This window comes from Prunus mume, linkage group LG1 (genome assembly GCF_029339155.1).
Source record: "Prunus mume cultivar Tortuosa linkage group LG1, ASM2933915v1, whole genome shotgun sequence".
NCBI lineage: Eukaryota > Viridiplantae > Streptophyta > Magnoliopsida > Rosales > Rosaceae > Prunus > Prunus mume.
Genome location: NC_142698.1, coordinates 21,621,287 through 21,642,672, shown reverse-complemented (window position 1 = coordinate 21,642,672; position 21,386 = coordinate 21,621,287). Strand labels below are relative to the sequence as shown.

The 21,386-nt window shown below is 34.3% G+C and overlaps 2 protein-coding genes across 2 annotated transcripts; both read left to right on the top strand.

The window, feature by feature from the left end:
* Positions 1–3,372: 3,372 nt before the first annotated feature.
* LOC103341813 (beta-glucosidase 12-like) lies at positions 3,373–7,761 on the top strand. The gene is made up of 13 exons (XM_089050239.1): positions 3,373–3,560; positions 3,653–3,722; positions 4,996–5,054; positions 5,197–5,272; positions 5,471–5,548; positions 5,684–5,771; positions 5,863–6,118; positions 6,288–6,403; positions 6,505–6,722; positions 6,810–6,841; positions 6,950–7,052; positions 7,175–7,283; positions 7,400–7,761. The coding sequence occupies exons 1-13, from the start codon at positions 3,393–3,395 to the stop codon at positions 7,569–7,571; spliced, it is 1,545 nt and encodes a 514-aa protein (XP_088906365.1). The 5' UTR covers positions 3,373–3,392; the 3' UTR covers positions 7,572–7,761.
* Positions 7,762–16,527: 8,766 nt separating this feature from the next.
* LOC103341913 (beta-glucosidase 24-like) lies at positions 16,528–20,749 on the top strand. The gene is made up of 13 exons (XM_016796626.2): positions 16,528–16,836; positions 16,982–17,051; positions 17,453–17,511; positions 17,685–17,760; positions 17,997–18,074; positions 18,168–18,255; positions 18,380–18,635; positions 18,745–18,860; positions 19,131–19,348; positions 19,433–19,464; positions 19,571–19,673; positions 19,872–19,980; positions 20,340–20,749. The coding sequence occupies exons 1-13, from the start codon at positions 16,585–16,587 to the stop codon at positions 20,542–20,544; spliced, it is 1,662 nt and encodes a 553-aa protein (XP_016652112.2). The 5' UTR covers positions 16,528–16,584; the 3' UTR covers positions 20,545–20,749.
* The last annotated feature ends 637 nt before the right edge of the window (positions 20,750–21,386 follow it).

Sequence of the window (21,386 nt, the reverse complement as noted above, 5' to 3'; positions counted from 1 at the left end):
GTGTAGGAATTAAAAACAAAAAATTTATTTTTAATTATCCATAGCATTTTTTATTTGTTTTCCAATTACACCCTAAATCATGCTTGGTTAGATTTCCCATGGCATTTTTAATTGTTAAGGGGGGAAGATGGTATTAAAAAAATTTCAATTCATTATTGCGAGGAAAATCAAAGGAAACCCAAACTTGATAGAAGGTTTTTTTTTCCCCTTTATTTTTCTAGAGGGCATGAAATTGTTCCAATCTTGAACTTACCAAGTATGAGAAAGAAACGCATTTTCTTGCAAATCAAACACCTCCTTAATGATCTTATAATAATCTCTAGCTTCGAGAAAAACTTGACTGGGACAATTTTTAATCTTAATATATCTTACTCTTTTTTTATTGTTTATCATATTTCCTAGCATCATGACGTGGCACGGTTATATTTTAATTTATTTTTTTCTTTTGTCTGAGTTGAGGAAGCTTTTAAATTTGAGGCTATGAAAATTCAAAGTTTCGAATTTTCAAAATCTAGTGGTGATTTTATATGAAGAGACACTAGATCTCAAATCCAAACTACGTAGATACAAAGCTTATCTGCTGGCACAAACATTTTTAATTGAGATATTTAGTCATATATCTATTCTTAGAACAAATGATATAGATCAACCCTACACCATTTAATTTTTAAAAACAAACAACAACAAAAACCCCAAAAATGGCAGCTTGCCCTAGTGAATTTAATTTTTATTATTAAATTACTTTGATGCTCTATTGAGTGTTTTACGATTTTTTTATGAGGTTTTAGGGTTGGCTTGTTTTAAGAAATCGATGGCAATTTTGTAATTTATAAGAAATTAGAAGCCTCTTTGTTATGTTGTAAATGGGCTTTGGGTATATTTCTAAAGTCTATTTTTTATATAATTTGGGCTCTTATATTGAGTATAATAGTGAATCTCCCTTATTACCCAGTTGTTTTCAAGAATATATTTTTTTTTTCTGTTTCCTACAATAATTGTTCTAGAAGGGTGACCGCACCAAAATTTTCAAAAATTGGTCTGACGCTAGTAATCATATGCCTTCCACAACAAATACAAGATAAACATGTAGTGATGAATTTTATTTTTTTGGTCAATCTACAGAAAATTCTCAAAGCTTTTTGTTGTTGTTGTTGTTGTTGTTAATTTCTTTGAAAATTCAAGGAGCTCATCAAGACCATTTCAAATGAAGATGAGATCAATTTTATGTCATCCACTCCCTCGCACGTTTTTTCATTATTACTTGGTAACTGGTAGTTGCAAATGCGAGACACAGTGTCATCCACATTCCCAATTACTCGGTCCGAAGGACCAAAGGTCCAATATCGAACATTGTCATTATATGTGTTGTCAATATCAATACTTTCAATGGGAAAAAAAGATCATTGCACCCAAATTAAACACTTTTTGTTTGGAAAGATGTCACTTTCATAATAGACTAGTTGCAAGCATTCTGACTCGGGGAATGCTTAGGAAGGTATAACTGCTCCTTAATGGATCTAGGATCCTTGCCGGATGATGATTTTCAGTTTTTTCAGAGGTGGGTTTTTGGGTGAACAGCTCTATGTGTTACTCTACTTGATTGCTATTTCTATCGCTCTTGGATTTCCTCAATGTATATTCACACACATTTCACTATAGTTGTTGCTAGCACTGAAGAAACCTATAGTGAAGGATCCCTGAGTGCTTAGGGTGTCACCCAACTCTCTTATTCATTTTCATGGTTAATTAATTGTTTTGCCTGTATTTGAGAAGTGTAGTTGATTGTGTGTTCATGACTAGTAGTTGACTAGTTATATCTTAGAATAGGTTCATTTAGAGTTTTGTCAGTGTCTAATTAGTTTGTTGGAAGAGTTTATTTACGCCTTCCACCTAGGTCCAATTTCATCTAATATTTGATTGAACAAGTCTTATAGCTACCGTGGAAAGCCTATCCGATAATATCTAGCGCCAAAAAGGATAAAATCATACGCCTTCCACAACAAATATAAGATAAACACATGCCTTCCACAACAAATATAAGATAAACACATGCAGTGATGAATTTTATTTATTTTTGGTGAATCTTCAGAAAATTCTCAAAGCATTTTTTTTTTTTGGGGGTTAATTTCTTTGAAAATTCAAGGAGCTCAAGACCATTTCAAATCAAGATGAGATCAATTATGTGTACCTTTTGGTTTTCATGGCCTCACAAATGGACTTTCAGCCCCTCTCGCTCGCACGTTTTTGTATAATTAATTGGTATCCCTAAACTAATTTAATTTTACCCATATCCCTGCAGTACATGCTAGTTGCAAATGCGAGACACTATGTCATCCACATTCCCAATTGGATGAGTACTTGAAACCTACTCTACGACATAATTAAAGAAGGAAAATGGTCCCAATTAATATCGAACATTGGCATCACATATGTGTTGTTTAAAGATGAACACGTCTCATATCAAAAATTAAAGTTTCTCTTTCTCCGGTATAAAATGTTTTCATGATTACATTTTTTTGAGAACCAATATCATGATGAAATAGAGAAGTCACTACAAAAACATTATCTTTCCCGACTAAAGATCTCACGACAAATAGAATGTGTCGGGACAGGTAGCTTGTCCCGACAAACATTAACCTTTGTATGGAAAGGTGACAAAGTGTCATCGGAAAATACCTTCTTACGTGGAGTGGCGTCTAGGTCACACCTTTGTCTCAAAGGGTTGACTCTGGGCCAGCGAAGTTAAATCTAATAAAAACTAATAAAATCATATTATCAACACCAAAATCATCTCAACACAAAATTCAACTCAATATGATGTAATTTTTTGCATGTTATATATTTATTAAGTCAAAATAAACATATCACTAATCGGGCCAGGTTCGGAAATGAGGATAACAATATCATCTTCAGCCAGTTCACAATTGAGGATATTTAAAATTCATGAATCCCCGTACCCACCACGATTTTTCCCTGTAATCTTCTCCCAAATGGGGGGGGAACCCGGCCCGGTAGGGATTTTTGCCATCCGTACTAGCAAAACTTCAACATAAAATTATTACCTCTATGTCTCTATATAAATGATGAAGTATGATTAATCACAAAGGATTAATTGACCATTGTATGTATGGCGTGTCTTCACCTTATACTTCATGAATTATTTATTTACTAAAGCTGTCTTATCCGAAGACTAGTCTTATTTTATCAGATGTTGGTTTATCGGATATCGGAAGAATAGTCTTGTTGGACTATTATATGTATTCGTCCATATCACCTAATTGAAAAATACCCATTTATTTATAATTGTTTATTGTCCGTTAATTTTTCATCCTCTATATATAAACGCCATGCCAGGCAGAGCCAAACTATCTAAATCACCAAAACTCCCAGTTATGGCAATGCAATTTGGGTCTTTAGTGTTAGGTGTGCTGCTTCTAACTGGCTTTGCATTGACAAGTAGTAAAGATGCTTTTGTACAAAGTCACTATGACACTGCTTTCCTCAACAGAAGCAGTTTTCCAGCTGGTTTCATATTTGGCACAGCTTCTGCATCTTATCAGGTTAGTGCTTCTGGGTCTTTATTTCAATGTTAAACTAGTTAAGCATCCATGCATGAACACTGACATCATCATTATGTGTGGATTAATTTCAGTATGAAGGTGCTGCAAAAGAAGATGGGAGAGGACCAAGCATATGGGACACCTTCACCCACAAATATCCAGGTGCATGTTTAATCAAATAATAACTAGCTAATTCGTTCTTTCTTTTTTAATTAACGTTTTCTTATGCATCGCTTTCTTTAAAATAAATTATATATTAAAAAAAAAATTCACGTTTTCTTTTTAAATCTGGTAATGCTTTCCCTCTATTGGTTTCTATTAAACTTCAGTTTATGGATTCAACTGCGGCCTTTTTGCTTTTTGCCTTTTTGCTTTCATAATTAAGTCAACATAACCTTTTCAGAGACTACATATAATTAATTAAATATACGTTTTCCAATATATAAACAAGCCAAAGTCAGGCCTTACTTCATGGAAATTACGTATTTTTGACTTACAGTTAAGACCTTCATTACGATAGAATGCAATTAAGTAGAGTATTAATTTGTTAATTAGTTTCAAGACCTTCATAATACCGGTCTTTCCCGGCTATAATAAAAAATTATAGTAGGGGGAAAAAACTAATTAATAGGTATCAGAGGGGAATATATGTGAATGAAACCAGAAACCAAGTGGAAATTATATTAAAAATTAATAATCGTACCCTCTTTAAAATATTTGTTCTTAAATCTGTTTGTCTTTTCTTTTGTTATTCATTATATTATATAAAAAATTCCCTAAAAATAGTTTTCAGCACCCCAAGTCAAGGTGCACCAATCTTCTAATACTTATGTATCAAATAAATATTTTTTTGCTTATAAAAAATTGGAATGTGATTTGTATTATCCTTCATCCAAAATCGTCTAATAATGTCTTTTTATTCCGTTATCATTTTTTAATTAAATGGTATTGTGAAAATGAGTGTTTGTATCATTAAGATATTCTGGCGGGCTGCATTCTTCTTTCAATTTTATTTTAGGGCTTTTCACAAATAGGTTTATTCTAACATGATATATATTTTTTAATTAGAAAATGATAAGTTGCTAATTTTGGATTTTTCTCTCCAAATAAACTCTATATAAATTTTTATATAATATATCATGATAAAATGGACTTACTTATAAAAACATATTTATTTTATATGACTAGCTAAAGAGGCAGAATGTATGGAGTTTCATCTCAGTGTGATTTGGTGTGCGAATTGAATCCAGCCACAGTTTTATTAAGTCCACTACACCAAGTCTAGGATCTAAAATTTTCTTTGACCGATTCTAATAGCACTTCTTACTCGGCTCAGTTAGAATGAAGCCTCTTACTTTTCTTTTTCCCATAACACAAACACAAATATCTATATTTGGCGATCTATAATTAAAACTTTCTGTGGTTATATTTGCAGAAAAAATAAAGGATGGCAGCAATGGAGATGTGGCGAATGATGAATATCACCGCTATAAGGTGTTCAAAGAACACACGAACTTTATCTTCTAGACCTGAGGGAGACTAAATTTTTGGGACTTAAGAAAACACATGACATTGAAAATATGAGATCCATAACTTTTAACATCTTTCTTAAAATATCTTGTGTTATTATATATAGGAAGATGTGGGGATTATGAAGAATATGGGATTGGATGCTTATAGGTTCTCTATCTCATGGTCCAGAGTGTTACCAAGTAAGCTGATTCATATTTGGTTGCAAATTTGGGACCAATTCTCAAATTTTGTTGCTTTCTACAATACACTACTCTCCTTATGTTTTGGTTGAAGTAATGTGGCTCTATTGTGAAACCAATAAATAGTTTAACCTGTTTTACTTCAATTTCTATTGTAGACAAGTTTTCCTTATTTGCTTGTTTTGTTCTAATTATTAGATGGAAAACTAACTGGGGGTGTTAACAAAGAAGGAATCAAATACTACAACAATCTCATCAATGAACTCCTACGCAATGGTAATACAACTGCCCAATCTCGTATATCATCTCACCCTAATTACAGAAAATATATAATCAAGAGTTATGTGCACTCATAAGACACATTTGATCAAAACCTTAATTTGCTTTTATATTGATCATGTATGTATACAGGTTTAAAGCCATTTGTGACACTCTTTCATTGGGATCTTCCCCAAGTCTTAGAAGACGAATATGGTGGTTTCTTAAGCCCTCATATTATGTAAGTGAACAACCATCAAGTTCAATGTACACTACTATGATGTATGAAATTCAAATCCACATGCAATATTGATTTTTAATTTTTCCTACAGCAATCATTTTCAAGACTATGCAGAACTTTGTTATAAGGAATTCGGAGATCGGGTAAAGCACTGGATCACATTAAATGAGCCATGGACCTATAGTAATGGTGGTTATGCAGAAGCCGGTTTGGCACCAGGACGATGTTCTGATTGGCAGAACTTAAATTGCACTGGCGGAGATTCGGCTATTGAACCATATTTGGTGGCACACCACTCCTTACTTTCTCATGCAGCTGCTGTAAAAGTGTACAAAGATAAATATCAGGTCCTCTTTAACTCATATTTATTTATTTTTATTTTTTTGTGACAAGATTCAGTCCTAATTGAGATTAAACGTGTTTAATTCACTAATATTAAGTTGTACAATGGGATTAAAAAAAATATAGTACCTTTTGCGTGGTCTAATAAACCAAATCAATGTTAAAAATGTGCAGGCATCTCAAAAAGGCGTGATAGGGATAACACTAGTGTCACATTGGTTTGTGCCGATTTCTAAGGCAAAGCACAATAAAAATGCTGCATTACGATCTTTGGATTTTATGTTTGGATGGCAAGTATATAAACTCAGTTACTGGATATAACACTTTTTGGCTAAAAATACTTTAAGTAATCTTAAGTTCATGTTCAGAATTTCCATGTCTTAATTTCTAGGTTTATGGAGCCATTGACAAGTGGTGACTATCCTCACAGCATGCGATCTCTTGTTGGAAACAGATTACCAAAGTTTACAAAAGAACAATCCAAGGCGGTAATGGGGTCATTTGATTTTCTTGGATTAAATTACTACACTGCTTACTATGCAACCTATGCACCCCAACATAATTCTGTAAACGCAAGCTACTTGACAGATGCTCGTGCTAATCAAACATGTGAGTACAAATTGAAAAATTAAACATTTTGAGCAATGTAAGTTTCTTATATTAATTAGATTTTGATATTCATATATATTGTGGCAGTTGAGCGTAACGGAGTCCTAATTGGTCCAAAGGTACTTCTCAAATTAGTAGCTTAAGCTACTAGCATTTCGATGATTAGTTGTTTTCCACATAAAAATTTAACTCATGAAAATCTCAATTATCTTCAAATCGAGTTGCAGGCTGCTTCAGACTGGCTACATGTTTATCCAAGAGGAATTCAAGATCTTTTACTATATACAAAGAAAAAGTATGATGATCCACTAATTTATGTTACTGAGAATGGTAATCATTTTTAAGCCTTCAGTAATTTCTTCATCCATGTTTCACATGTATAGTTGTAAAATACAATTAAATGCTCTAAAGTGTTCATGTAAAACTAAATGATACCACATTTCACCTTGTAGGCATTGATGAGTATAATGATCCCAAATTATCACTTGAGGAAGCCCTTAATGATACCCAGAGAGTGGACTACTACTACAATCACCTCTCGTACCTTCAAAGAGCAATCAAGTAAGTTCTTAACAACAAATAATGTGTTAATTATATGTTCTACCCTTCTTACATTTAAGTTAATTAATCATTACATTGAATTAAGTGCATTTGAAATTTCCTATCCTTTTGTGTAGGGATGGTGTCAATGTGAAGGGATATTTTGCATGGTCATTACTAGACAACTTTGAGTGGAGTTCTGGATACACTGTTCGGTTTGGTATCAACTATGTGGATTACAATGACGGACAGAAAAGATACCCGAAAGTTTCAGCACATTGGTTCAAAAGTTTCCTAAAAAAATATTGAACAAATCAAATTATAGTTATTGTACGTAACAGATGATAACTCATTCCATATTTGTATTACTTCAATAATGCGAATGTTATTTGTGCACATCAACAAAAATAAATTCTAGTTGTAAGATATAACACATTAATTGTCTATGGGTTGCACCCAGATCGTTCCTTATGAATGTATACATAATCAATTGGATGAACTTATATGTATGTAAATATTTAGGTTCGGACTTTTGTCCCACATATCTTTTTTGTCAATTGCCTCACATTAGGCCATCTCCAACCATGTTGGGGCTAAACTCAAATTTTCACCCTCCAAAATACAACTATTCATGCATTTTCAAGACTCAATTTTTTTTTTCTCCAACCTTGCAAACTCATAATTTGAGTCCGCAACTTTATTAAATTGTTTAAGAATGATTAACCCTTAAATTTGTTTTCTTCACATTATTTTTATTTCAACACTCGTGATTTAAATTTCTAAACATTTTAACCTAAAAAAATTAAAATTCCAAAACATAATAGAATTTCACTTTAAAAAAAAAAAAACAACAAATCATATTTGTTTTGAAAATATAGCCGTTGGCCAACAAGATTGAAATGTGCGCCAGCTTTATTTGCATGCCCAACAGAAATGTCAGCGGCCCAGCAATGTTGGTCAGCACGTGGGCTTCCAGCCAAGAAAAAAAAAATGTAGATTTTGGGCTCACAAAAAATATGAGTCCAGGCAATAATGAGACTGGAATTCCACCCCAAATTTGAGATTTCTCAAATTTCCACCCCCCAAAATACATGGGTTGGAGAAGATTTTTAGACTCAAAACTCAAAATTTGAGTTTCCACCCCTTGGGTTGGAGATGATCTAGAGATGGAAGTCTAGCTAACATAAAGAGTTTAAAATATCTTGCACCTCTTCATTCACTGCCAATTAATAATTTTGGGTTGGATGCTCGCATTCTAACATGGTATTAGATTCAAGTTATCCATGTGGTAAGTGCAACGATCCCATAAGAATTGTCCACACCTTAGGGGCAAAGAATGCACACATTAAAGGCATGTTAAGAGTATCTCACATTGCATATGGAAATTTAATATAAAAAACTTAAAATATTTTGGTTCTTTTCACATTACTAATTAGTTTTGGGTTAGATACTCACGTTCTAACATGGTAAAAGAATCAAGTTATCCACATATGGCTGATATAATGATACAGCCTACTCCAAAGTCACCAAATAAGAATTGTAACTTGTTAGAAGCAATGGACGTCTCACGTGAGCAAGGTGTTGAGTAAACACTAGAGAGGGATGGCTATCAATGTGAAATAATATAACTGTTGCATGTAGGGCGTACATATATATCTCGACTTCTTAGGTTACTTGACATTTATTTATATAAGTATAAAAAGACATTGCTTATATAAGTCTCGTGTCAAAAGACTAGTATAAAATTGGTACTTAGGTGAATGGGGTTAATTAAAACCCAAATAGATAGATGTAAGACAACAATGACTAATTGTTCCTAGTAACAATATGACTAGTTGACTAGTCAAAGACCTATGAATAGACACTAGATACACATATTCAAATCCCCTAATCAAACAAATCCGACAATGACAATGATCAAATAAACCTAGCAGAAATATGACCAGTCAACAACTAGTCATGAAACCTAATAACAAGCAAAATACACATCCATTCATCAATCAATTCTCAAGACCCTGCAAACCTAGAAAATGACTAAGTGACAACCAAAGTACTTAGAATGACCCGTCAATCTAGGTATCCCCTATACTAGCAACAACCAAGGTGCACAATGTGTGAACAGTCATTGATAAATCAAAAGTATATCAAACACAGTATGACTAGTCAAACATACACAACTAAACACCAGAAAATTGTTCACTTAGAGACCCACCATTGAAAAAACTGGGAGTCATCTTCCAACTAGGGAATCCACTAAGTCAAGAAGATTCTTACAGAAAAAAATCACGAGCTCAAACAATCCTATGTCTATTTAGGAAAAAAACACTACCTTAATGTGCAACCTTCTTCTCCAAACTTAGTTGAGCTAGTAGCTTGTTCTTCATGGAAATGGTAGCTAATCCATAATTTCTTCACCCCATGGCACCGCAACGCAACTCTGGATCGAACATAACCATGAAATATAGATTCTAAGATGAAAATGGGTCAATTCCTTCAAGAAACCATCCTCCTAAAGAAATCAACCAAGAATCTGATCTAGACTAAAAAGATGACTTGTCATAATGAACTTAGATGCATACTGAAGAAGATGAATAGTCATAAATAAATCCAGATGCAGATTATAAAAAACACAGTAGATTTCAAAGAATAATTTTCAAAATCTCATAATGAAAATTCAGACCTCACCAAGTAGAGAATGCAAAGTAGAAGTTTTACCCTCAAAAATTCTGAATAGGTGAATTTGGTTTCAAAGATAGAATCCGATTTGAAAACCTCATTTCAAAAGCCATGAACAATCTCAGACAAACTAAAGAGAAAAAAAGTTTTCCAAAATTGTGTAAATGAAAAAGATGAGAGATTAAAACTTTGATGTGCAAAGCTACGGTCAAATATTCTGAAAAAGAAGTAGCTTTCAAAATGAAATCTTGAAAACTCATTTCTATGCCATGAACACTCTCATACAAACCAAAGAGAAAACCAAGTTTTCCAAAATTGTGAAAATGAAAGTAATGAGAGATGAAAACTTTGTATCACTAAGCAAAAGTTTGGGAAATTAAATTTCAATGAAAGCCCAAAAGGAATTCAAGAAACCATGAACTCTTTTCCCAAAAGGCAAAACCTAATTTACGCGCACACACACACACACACACACACACACACACACACACACACACTCTCTCTCTCTCTCTCTCCCTAAAACCCTATATGAAAAATGTAAAATGAGAGAGTTGGTGAGTCTAGACCAGCCCCAGCCTTTTTGGTAAAATTAGGCAGTGAAAAGGACACTTGGCAGCCAAGGATTTGAATTATAATCGTGCCTTTATTAAAAATCTTGTGTTGGAAATGTTTGGCCTATATGACTAGTCATCTAGACAAAGTATTGTGATGATGTTCGTTTTCCTAATGATGCCCATTGTAAATGAATGCACAAATTATCTTGGTTTTGTAGCCTCATAAACTCTTCAATGTACTTCAATTTTTTAGCAAATACCCAAGTCCTAATTTCTAAATATGAGCTAAGAGGAATTACACACATGACAACTAATGATGACTAGATATGCATATTTGGCTAATCATATAGGACAACACTATAATGCATGCAATGCAATGTATGATATTTATCTTCATGGATCTTGATTCCATTTGAGTCATGACAAGTTTGAATTTAACTTCTGTAATCATCTTGAATGCAGACTTAAACTACCCAAAATTCTTTGAGCTTGTGTGATTACATACAAGATTACAAGTTTGTTAAAAAAAGCTAAAAACAATTAGCTAAGCACAACCTAATATAGTCTTTTCTTATTGTTATTTTGTATTCATCTATCTCTCTTAATTGAATATTACCCATTTATTTCTTTAATTTTTTATTAATTTTTATCATGTGTAGTTCCTCTATATAAACGCTAGGCCAGGGGCAGAGCCTACCTATCAAAATCACCCAAAAAACCCATTTATGGAAAACCAATTAGTGTTCTTTTGTGGTGCTTCTAATTGGCTTTGCATTGAAAAATACGAAAGCTAGTCATTATGGCACTGCTTTCCTCAATAGAAATAGTTTCCCTGCAGGGTTCATATTTGGTTCAGCTTCATCTTCTTAGAGCATCCACAATAATGCTCTCTATTTCTTAGCTAAAAATATAAGAAAGCTATTTTAGGAGCTCTCTAAAAAATTTCAACTCCAACCATACTCCCTAATTTGGAGAGTCATAAATGCTATAACTCTTTTTTGAATTGATCCATCTCTGTTAAAAAAATATAAAAAAATAGTTAGCATTAAATAAAGGTTTTGAAATACTCATTAAATAGCGCATCATTAAATTATAAGAAGCCACTAGGAGTCCTTTCTCTCTCCTCAGATTTAGGAGCTCCTAGAGGACTCTCTATTTTAGGAGATGGATAGGGAGCATGGTTGGAGTTGCATTTTTACGATTCCTCCCTAAAATTTGTCTAAGGAGGTGCTTTAGGAAGCCCATTGTGGAAGTCAGTCTGATTGAAGCTTAATTATACCTTTTAATTTGTGTTCTAATAATTATGTAATGTATAATTTTCTTTCCATGCCTCACATTTCATAACATTGTGTACTCTTATGTTTGTAAATTTCAGCATGAAGGTGTTGCAAAAGAAAAAATATATTTTTGACCAAGCATTGTGTTTAAAATGGGCATTCATGACAAAGATATATACACTGACCACGTTTCTTTTTGCCCGGACTTTAAATAAATTATTAATTAAAGACTAAGTAATGCTAATTCATATTTATTTGTATATTATACTCCGCCCAAGGGCGGACTTACTTTAGGCCTTCTCCAACCCATTTGGACTTAAACCCAAAGAGAGATTTTATTGGCACCCCATTATTTGCTCTTTACACCCCATACTAATTTGAAACATGAATAACCTATTTTACCCTTGTACATAATTACTGTTAAGGACAAAAAAATTAAAATTAAAAATTAAAATTGCTCACTACACCCCACATATGTTCATGCAATTCTAGTTTGACTTTTTTCTCAAACCATCATGTTCCTAAACCATAAACACTAGATTTATACATTTATATTGGTGAAAAAATATCTTGTATTTATTCATGAAGGGTGAGATTCAAGTTAGAGAGGCTTCAAATGAGGTATGAGTTTATTTTTTGGCGTTTTGCAAGTTTAGTATTTCATTATGGTCACTGGTTGCGTTCAGCACATCAATACCGAACGACATAGGTAAATTCGATGGGATGCCACCGAAATGTTGCACCTATTTCGGTTGTGTTTGACAGGTCATGAAGTTAATATTCGGTGGAGATCCACCATAACATGGAACGTAGTTCAATGGTTCACTACCGAACTTTTACCTACGTTTCAGTGGCATCAAATTGAAATTTATTTATTTTTTAAGTAACTTATTGCCGACCAAAAATTTAATGCAAGCTATTTTAATCTTACTCCCATTGAAGGACAAAAACAAGTTGACGCCCATACTGAAGGCAACAATGTGGAAATAGAATGTGTAATGGACTATAGTGATCAATTCACAACTTATTCGATAATTATTTTGTAGGTTCATTTGTCTCCAGATCATCCTATTCCACTAGTTTCTAGAATGTAGCGTGAACAAAGTGACATATGCAATGTAACACATTTGTACTCGAGGTACCAAGCGCATGTGGATGTGTTTCAACAACTTCCGGGAGTGGAGAATGCAGCTACTACAGATTCGGTCATCCTAATGACTGACGAAAATGCACCCACTACAAAATTGAGATTATAGATATAATAATTCTATTTATTTTCTTATATTCACTTTTTTTAGTGGGACAAACTTCATAACTAATCAAAATAACAACAGTTCCATGAGTTCTAATACAAACTTCATAATTAATAAAAACAACAAAAGTTCCATGAGTTCTAATAAACGCATGCTAGGAAGTCAATTAACCCATGACGATGTTGATATGTCATGGTAGACCGTATTTTTGTACCCTCTAAAATCTATTGCAAGGCTCAACTGCTTGATAAACTTGGGAAGGTCGTGTACGCAATGCAACTGTTTCCCCTAATGCCACGAGCGGCCTAGTAAAGGACAACATACACTCGTCACGCTTCTGTAACGAATTTGAATTCACTGCCTTAGTAGAATGCAACATCACAACATTTGAGCATCCCTGAGTAGAATGCAACATCTGGAAATGGGTTGTATTCCCTTTCAAACTTGTAAGGTTCTAATATAACCTGAAATATGATATACAATATAGCATGAACTACTGGAATATATATTACCGAACCAAAAAATATATAAAAAATACAAAACACAACAAAGTTGGATGATATGTGAGAGAAACATACTTGATCAACATTCAAAGCGTCAAGCCGCTGTCTATACTTTTGCATGTCTACCGATGTTGTGTCATTGTCTCGACGTGGAATCCAACGAAGTGCACAAGGCTGGACCTCTAAATAATCAAGGTCATGATTAGGGACAACAACACTATGCATGTGCTCTATTAGGTCGAGATGATGAAGCCTCACTAGTACCTTTGCGAGTCTTCTTCATATCTAAAAACAAACAATATTAAGTACACACTCAGTAACGTATTAGGTAAATGATCATTGAAAAACGTAAACAAATTCAGTGGACTATCACTGAAAAAAGAAAACATATTCGGTGGAGTACCACTGAAAAATGAAAATACATTCGATGGGTGTCTCTTGAAACATGGAAACAAATTAGGTAGACTACCACCGAAACAAGGTAACGATTTCAGTGGTAACCCACCGAAAGTAAAATTAACTTTAGATTCAAATTTGGTGGACTACCACTGAAGCAATGTAACCATTTCGGTGGTAATCCACCGAAACGAAAATCTAGTTTCGTAAAACCGGGTTCGAACCATACACCCACAAAGTTGAAATCAATAATTAAAATCAGACTTTGGCTTTTCAAAAGTGAAATCAAACCTAGACTTAATCAACACTTAGAAACATAAATATAGAAATCAAAATTGAAATCAAATCTTGGCTCTTCGAAGTATTTGTGAAAACTTGACATATTGGTGATGGATGTTTGCGATGGCTGAGACGATGGTGGTTTGCCATGAGATGAGGCGTTTGGGGTTGTTTATGGGGTGTGATGACTCTGTTTCAGAGATGGGTTGTACGATGGGTTCGGGTTTGCAGAGATGGGTTATGCGATGGGGATTGCAAAGATAGGTTGTGCGATGGCTCTATTTCAAAAGGATAGGGCGTGCGATGGGGTGTGTCTGCAAGATGAGGGAATTTTCAATGAGGTAGGGCTTGATATGGAATGAGGTGGGGTTTGATATCAGATGGGGTGTGTCTGAAAGGGAAAAGGGTTTTCGATGGGTGGTGTATGACATGAGATGTGGTTTACACAGTAAGTTAGGGAATGGGGTTCATGAGGGCAATTTAGGAAGAAAAATGAGGTATATTGAGTAATTTGAAATTTTATTAAAATTCAGTGGGGTGTAAAGAGATTATGGGGTGCAAAGAGCAAATAATGGGGTTCATATAGAATTTCCCCCCTCCAAAATATAACTATTTGGGTTTTGCCCAGACTCAAACCGTTTTTTTCCCCAACCCCTTTAGACTCAAAGTTTAAGTCCGCAACTTTATTAAATTGTTTAATAATGGTTTAAGTCTAAATTTTTTGCATGGATAACTTTTCTTCATTTAATCTTTTTAAATAACTTCATAATTTAATATTTTGAACAATTTGACCTTAAAAAATTGAAATTCCATAAATATAATTTTATTTGAGAAATAAGTGGGTATTTATAGAGTTTGGAGTGAGTTTTGGAGTTGGATATGATTTAAATTAATTTAAAATATTATTTTAGCTGGTGGATTTAAATTTCAACCATTGGATCTTTTTTTTTTTTTTTTACCATTAAAATACCTTCAATTTAATATGGATCGTTGATTTGGATTACTATTGGAATTTTTTTTCAAAAGGAAAAAAAGAAACTACTGTGAACCAGCGCTCGACACCTAGCGTGACATATTCTACAACACAACAGTGTGGGCCCCATTCTTTCATCGTTGCACATGGGCTACATCTTGGCTGTGTGTGCTCCACACAAAAAAAAAAAATCAGGCAATAGCTGGACTAGTATTTGGTCCCAAGTTTGGGTTTTCTCCTATTTTGGCCTCTTACTTTTATTGGGTTGGGAGAGATATTAGGCTATAATTTGGAATTTTTTGGGTTTGGCCTCATGGGTTCGAAATAGCCTTAGGGTTGTAGTGGGCTCTAGCCCAGTCCTATTTTTTAGAGTAGGCTTAATTTGTAAGCCAAATTTAGATAAATCAAATTTTAGCCCAAAGTTTCTCTCTGTCTCTTCATTTTCTCTTTCCTTTTTCTTATTTTCTTTCTCTTTCTTCTTTAATCCCTTCGCCCCTTTTCTTCTTTCTTTTCTCTCTCCTTTCTCTCTTCTTTTTCTTTCTTCTCTATCTATCTTTTCTTGTTCTTCTTCTTTCGCTCCGCCATTTTTCTTTTCTCTTGCTTTCCTTTTGTCTTCTCTATTTGTTTCTCTTTTGTTTTATTAAGTCTCTGTTTCTCTCTTCTTCTTTTTCCATGCGTTTCTCTATTTACGCATTGATGGTGGTTTTATGTTGTGAAGATGTTATGAGCCAATGTTGAATGGGTGGTTTGACCAGCTTGAGCTTGTGGGTGTTTTGGTGGAGGACCCGACTGTAGTCCTAATCATATAGGTGTCTATAAAAAAAATTTAGCCCACCCATGTAAAAAAAATCCTAGATCCGCCATTGACTCCGCCATCGAATAGGTGTCCATTGTGAGAGCAAACTAGAGTCGTTGAGTGGGGAAACTCGAAACAAATAGACCGCTACTAAATCCATATTCAGATATACCGATGTAATTATATCTGTGGATATGTGTATGTTAACACATTTATACTAGTATGAAGTGCTTAGAATTAATATTTCTCATTGATTTTTAATTTTCCAAACATATCTGTGTATATGCAGGAATCACTTTCAGAATTATGCAAAACTTCGTTACTATTAATTTGATGATCAGGTAAAGCATTGGATCACGTTGAATCAGCCATGGACCTTTAGTCGTGGTGGTAAAGCATTGTTGCTAATGTTTAATTTGCTTTTATAAATTAGATGCTTTTAGTGGTTCCTTGATCATTCCAAATCAAGCTATGACATTAATTTAACATTTTAGCTTCATCAAATGAATATTTTTTAACGATCTTTTAAATTTAATTTTTCTTCTTGAGATGCTTTAACCGTTGCATGCACAGTGTACATGTGTCTTGAGACTCCTGACTTTGAGCTTAGCTGTGATGTGTCCTTCCTCCATTATAAACCCCGTGACAGGCAAAGCCAAGCTATCTAGATCACCAAAACCTCAAGTTATGGCACTCCAATTAGGATATTTGCTCTTAGGAAATTATTTTCTGCAACTAATTGGCTTTGCATTGGCAAATGGCCAAGCCACCATTCCAGTTACACCCAGTCAATATGACACTGCTTTTCTCAACAGAAGCAGTTTTCCAGCTGGGTTCATATTTGGCTCAGCTTCATCTTCTTACCAGGTGAGTCTTTTCTCTTATGGGGCTTAATTACCCTTTAATTTTTGTTTTAGTTACTTAATTAGTTTCTTCTTGCCAGACTAAGCATCCATGCATGAACATTGGCATCTTCATTCTGTACTCTTTTAAGTGTGTGTGTAAATTGTAGTATGAAGGGGCTGCAGGAGGAGGTGGTAAAGGACCAAGCATATGGGATACCTACACCCACAAACATCCAGGTGTGTCTAGGCTTTGTTTTTACCCTTACCGTCTCAAACATCCAGATCTACTCTTAATTTCCCTCTCAAATTCAGTTTTTACCCATACCGTCACTAAATTTGATTTCTTGTGTTAGATTTGACTTTTTTCGACGGTGAAAGTTGTTGCTAATATCTCACAAATGGACTTCTTATTTTTCATAAGCACTTCTTATTTTTTCAAGCCTGGGCCAAAATAGCTCCCCAGCGAAGCTATGGATCCTCTTGCTCAGGGACGACCCTATTTTTCATACAGAGCAGAGCATTGCTAGGAGAACAAAATTGACTAATCAAGTTTACTTATTAAACAATGGACCAAGGTTTTTATTTGTTTATTTATTTTATTTTATTTATTTATTTTTTATTTTTACGGTTAATTGCAGAAAGGATCCAAGATGGCAGCAACGGAGATGTGGCTATTGATGAATATCACCACTATAAGGTTTCAATTTTGATCACATAATTCTCATTGTTTTTTCTTAGAAAAGAAACTAGACAAACACATATGCCTTCTTTGCTTCGAGCCCAGTAAGAGAAGAGAACATAGCTGTAGGAAATTGAAAATGAGATCCTTTTAAGGTTTTTTTTATAATTATATCTTTTGTGTTATTGTAGGAAGATGTGGGGATTATGAAGAACATGGGGTTGGATGCTTATAGATTCTCTATCTCATGGCCAAGATTGTTACCAAGTGAGTTCATCAATGTCTCTTTGTTGAAATAATAATTCATGTGGCCCTCCTTTTATCGTTGTATATAACCCAACTAAGAGAGTGTTGCAAGCTTAGCTGTGTTATCAGTTAAAGTCGTTATCTGAAAAAATTGAACCAAGAGAAGAAACAGTTTACCATTGGCATTTTCTTTCCTTATAGCACTTATTATTGATTGAGGTATTTGTTTATTTGCTTGTTTTGTTCTTAATTATTAGATGGAAAGCTAAGCGGGGGCGTGAACCAGGAAGGAATCAAATACTACAACAGTTTCATCAACGAACTCCTACACAATGGTGAAGCAGCTTTCTATATATAATCACATAAAACCTCAATATCAATCCCACCTGAAACATCACTTAGTCAACTCTTTTCTATTACTCATGCAGGTCTAAAGCCATTTGTAACCCTCTTCCACTGGGATCTTCCCCAAGCCTTAGAAGACGAATACGGTGGTTTCTTAAGCCCTCATATTATGTACGTGAACAAATTAAGATATACCATTTCAAATATGTTCAAAACCAATATTTGGCATTGAATTTTAATTTTACAACCATCATTCTCTATATGTGTGTGTGTGTGTGTGTGTGTGTGTGTGTAGAAATCACTTTCGAGACTATGCAGAGCTTTGCTACAAGGAATTTGGTGATCGGGTAAAATACTGGATCACATTGAATGAGCCATGGAGCTATAGTGTTGGTGGTTATGCAAAAGGGGAGTTCGCGCCCGGACGATGTTCTGATTGGCTGAAGCTAAATTGCACTGGTGGGGATTCAAGTACAGAACCATATGTGGTGGCACACAACCAGCTCCTCGCACATGCAACTGCTGTAGAATTGTACAAGAAGAAATATCAGGTCTTTTTTTTAGTGGTGGACTAGAATATTAGGTCCTAATTGATCGAGAACTATATGTGAATAATGGAGTATTCTATCTGACAGTGTTATGTTCAAAATTAATCTGCAGGCATCTCAAAAGGGTCTGATAGGGATAACGCTATTGTCACATTGGTTTGTGCCAATTTCTGAAGCCAATCACCATAAAAAGGCTGCATTACGAGCCTTGGATTTTATGTTTGGATGGTCAGTACCTAATATAAATTTGTAACTCACTTACAATACTTACTAGCATAATCTAATATTTGTTTCCATAATATATATGTTAATAGAATATTAATTTAAATATATTGAACAAATAAAAATATGCTTTATGAATGTTTAAGTTTGGAAGCAACTTTTGTTTTGGCTTTATAATAAGCCAACTTTCCGGCAATATAACATGCCAAATTTTTGCGACAAGAAAATATCCTATTTAGCATTAAGTTTTTAATGGGAATTTCCACATTTTTGTAGGTTTGCAGAGCCAATAACAAGTGGTGACTATCCGCACAGTATGCGGTCTCTTGTTGGAAATCGTCTACCAAACTTCACGAAAGCAGAATCTAAATTGCTAAATGGGTCATTTGATTTTCTTGGATTAAATTACTATACTACTTATTATGCAGCCTATGAAAGCCGACAAAATTCTGTAAATGCAAGCTACTTGACAGATGCTCGTGCTAATTTTTCATGTACGTAGTACAAATTCAAAGCTTGTTGATTGCCAATTTTTAAGTTTCTTATAACAATTAGATTGTGACCATATATTGTGGCAGTTGAGCTTAATGGGGTCTCTATTGGTCCAAAGGTACATATATCAAATTAGCTTAGCTATTAGCATTAGTGGTATTATTAATTGTTTTTCATAGACAAACGTAACCTCTACAAATCTCTCAATTTCTATGGTATTACAGGCTGCTTCAGATTGGCTATATGTTTATCCAAGAGGAATTGAAGATCTTTTACTCTACACAAAGAGAAAGTATAATGATCCACTCATTTACATTACGGAGAATGGTAATTATTTAGTTAGTTGCATCATCAAGTTTTCACATGTAGTGTAGTTATTGCTATTAAGTATGCATTTAAAATGAACTATCTATTGAGCTAGTGACATTTCTGTTCACTTTGTAATATAGAGGAGGTAGCCCTTCTCTTTTTAAAAAATGAACAAGCTTAAATCTAAAAGACTAACATGTTACATATTTGTTGTAGGGATTGATGAGTTCAGCCATCCAAAATTGTCACTTGAGGAAGCCCTTAATGATAGCCAGAGAATTGACTACTACTATCTCCACCTCTACTACGTTCAACGAGCCATCAAGTAAGTGCTCAATTGCTCAACAAAGCCTATACATATCCCCTGTGTTGTATATGTGTGTGTATATATATTTATTTATTTATAAATACACATATGACATATAGATGTATGCGCGTATATATGAATGTAACATATATATACTAAGGCCAATGGGGTCTAGTCCAGTGAAAAAGGGCCTTGACTTACAAACTTGAGGTCTCAAGTTCGAACCCTCACGACGTTAGATGTGTGTGTGAGAAACTCTCTTCCCTCTAGTTTAGACTATCGCTTGTACTAAAAAAAACATATATATACTACGTACATTCATATACATATATATGCCTAACCTTTTCGGGTTTAGTTAATTCCATCTTTTTGTGCAGGCACAGTGTTCGTGTTAAGGGATTCTTTGCATGGTCTCTATTGGATAATTTTGAATGGTATAGTGGTTACACTCTTCGATTCGGTATGAACTTCGTGGATTACAAAAATGGGTTGAAACGATACCCAAAACTCTCAGCCCATTGGTTCAAAAAGTTCCTAAGTACTAGGGAAATCGAATTGCAGACGTTGTTTGTGACCAAATAAAATGTGAATGTTATTTGTGTATGAACAAGAATAAAAAGTGCGTTGGGTCCAACCAAATTCCTTTCGACGATGTGAATTCAGATGGGTTCATATTGATCTCAAATTCTGATTGTTCTAACTTCTAATTATCTATGTTTAATGCGGATTTGATTAGGTTACCAATTTATGAACCCAGACTTTCTCATGTCAGCCATTGTCTGAGAGACCGGGATTGCCTTCTCTTTCTTTCTTTTTTTTTGGTCCAAGTGGAATTTCATTAAAACAAGAAGAGCAGCAACAAAAAACAGAGGACCCAGAGGGGCTAAGAAAGCTAAGAAGAAAAACAAGGCGATCAAAAGCCGAAAACCCTTAACAAGCAGCAAGGCAAGCAAGCTGCAACAAAAGGGATAAATCATAAATCAAAATCATGCACCAAGTCCCATACCAAGTTAAATAGGGGACAAGGAACCCCAAGCAGAATTAGGGCTACTGATATTGTCAAAGACAGAGTTGGTCTCTTTTTTCTTTCGGCTGGCCACGTGACATTTTAGTATTATGCTTTTGTTTTAATGATCTTAATCAATTTAAGTAGGAATCTAGTTTCTGTTACCCCCACAGTTCGAATAAGGTGGTATTTATCTTCAACTTAAATGCTCATTTATCCTCTTATATCCATGCTTTCTCCGCATATATATATATATAAGTAACGACTCCAAAAGAAAAACAATAACTGCTTAGTCATGGCAGTCAAAAACAGCACTCTGCTCTTAGTCCTCCTACTTGTTACTCTTACTTGTTACTCTTGGGTGTGAAGTGACAAGTAGCAGAGCTTACAATCCAAGGCACTTTGGTGCTGCATGTGA

Bases quoted from the DNA above. Each gene is read 5' to 3' on its own strand.
- LOC103341913 (XM_016796626.2), top strand. From the start codon at position 16,585: ATGTGTCCTTCCTCCATTATAAACCCCGTGACAGGCAAAGCCAAGCTA. The intron at 17,761-17,996 runs GTGAGTTCATCA...CTTAATTATTAG, and splicing joins ATGGCCAAGATTGTTACCAA to ATGGAAAGCTAAGCGGGGGC. The intron at 18,256-18,379 runs GTACGTGAACAA...GTGTGTGTGTAG, and splicing joins TTCTTAAGCCCTCATATTAT to AAATCACTTTCGAGACTATG.
- LOC103341813 (XM_089050239.1), top strand. From the start codon at position 3,393: ATGGCAATGCAATTTGGGTCTTTAGTGTTAGGTGTGCTGCTTCTAACT. The intron at 5,273-5,470 runs GTAAGCTGATTC...TCTAATTATTAG, and splicing joins ATGGTCCAGAGTGTTACCAA to ATGGAAAACTAACTGGGGGT. The intron at 6,723-6,809 runs GTGAGTACAAAT...ATATTGTGGCAG, and splicing joins TGCTCGTGCTAATCAAACAT to TTGAGCGTAACGGAGTCCTA.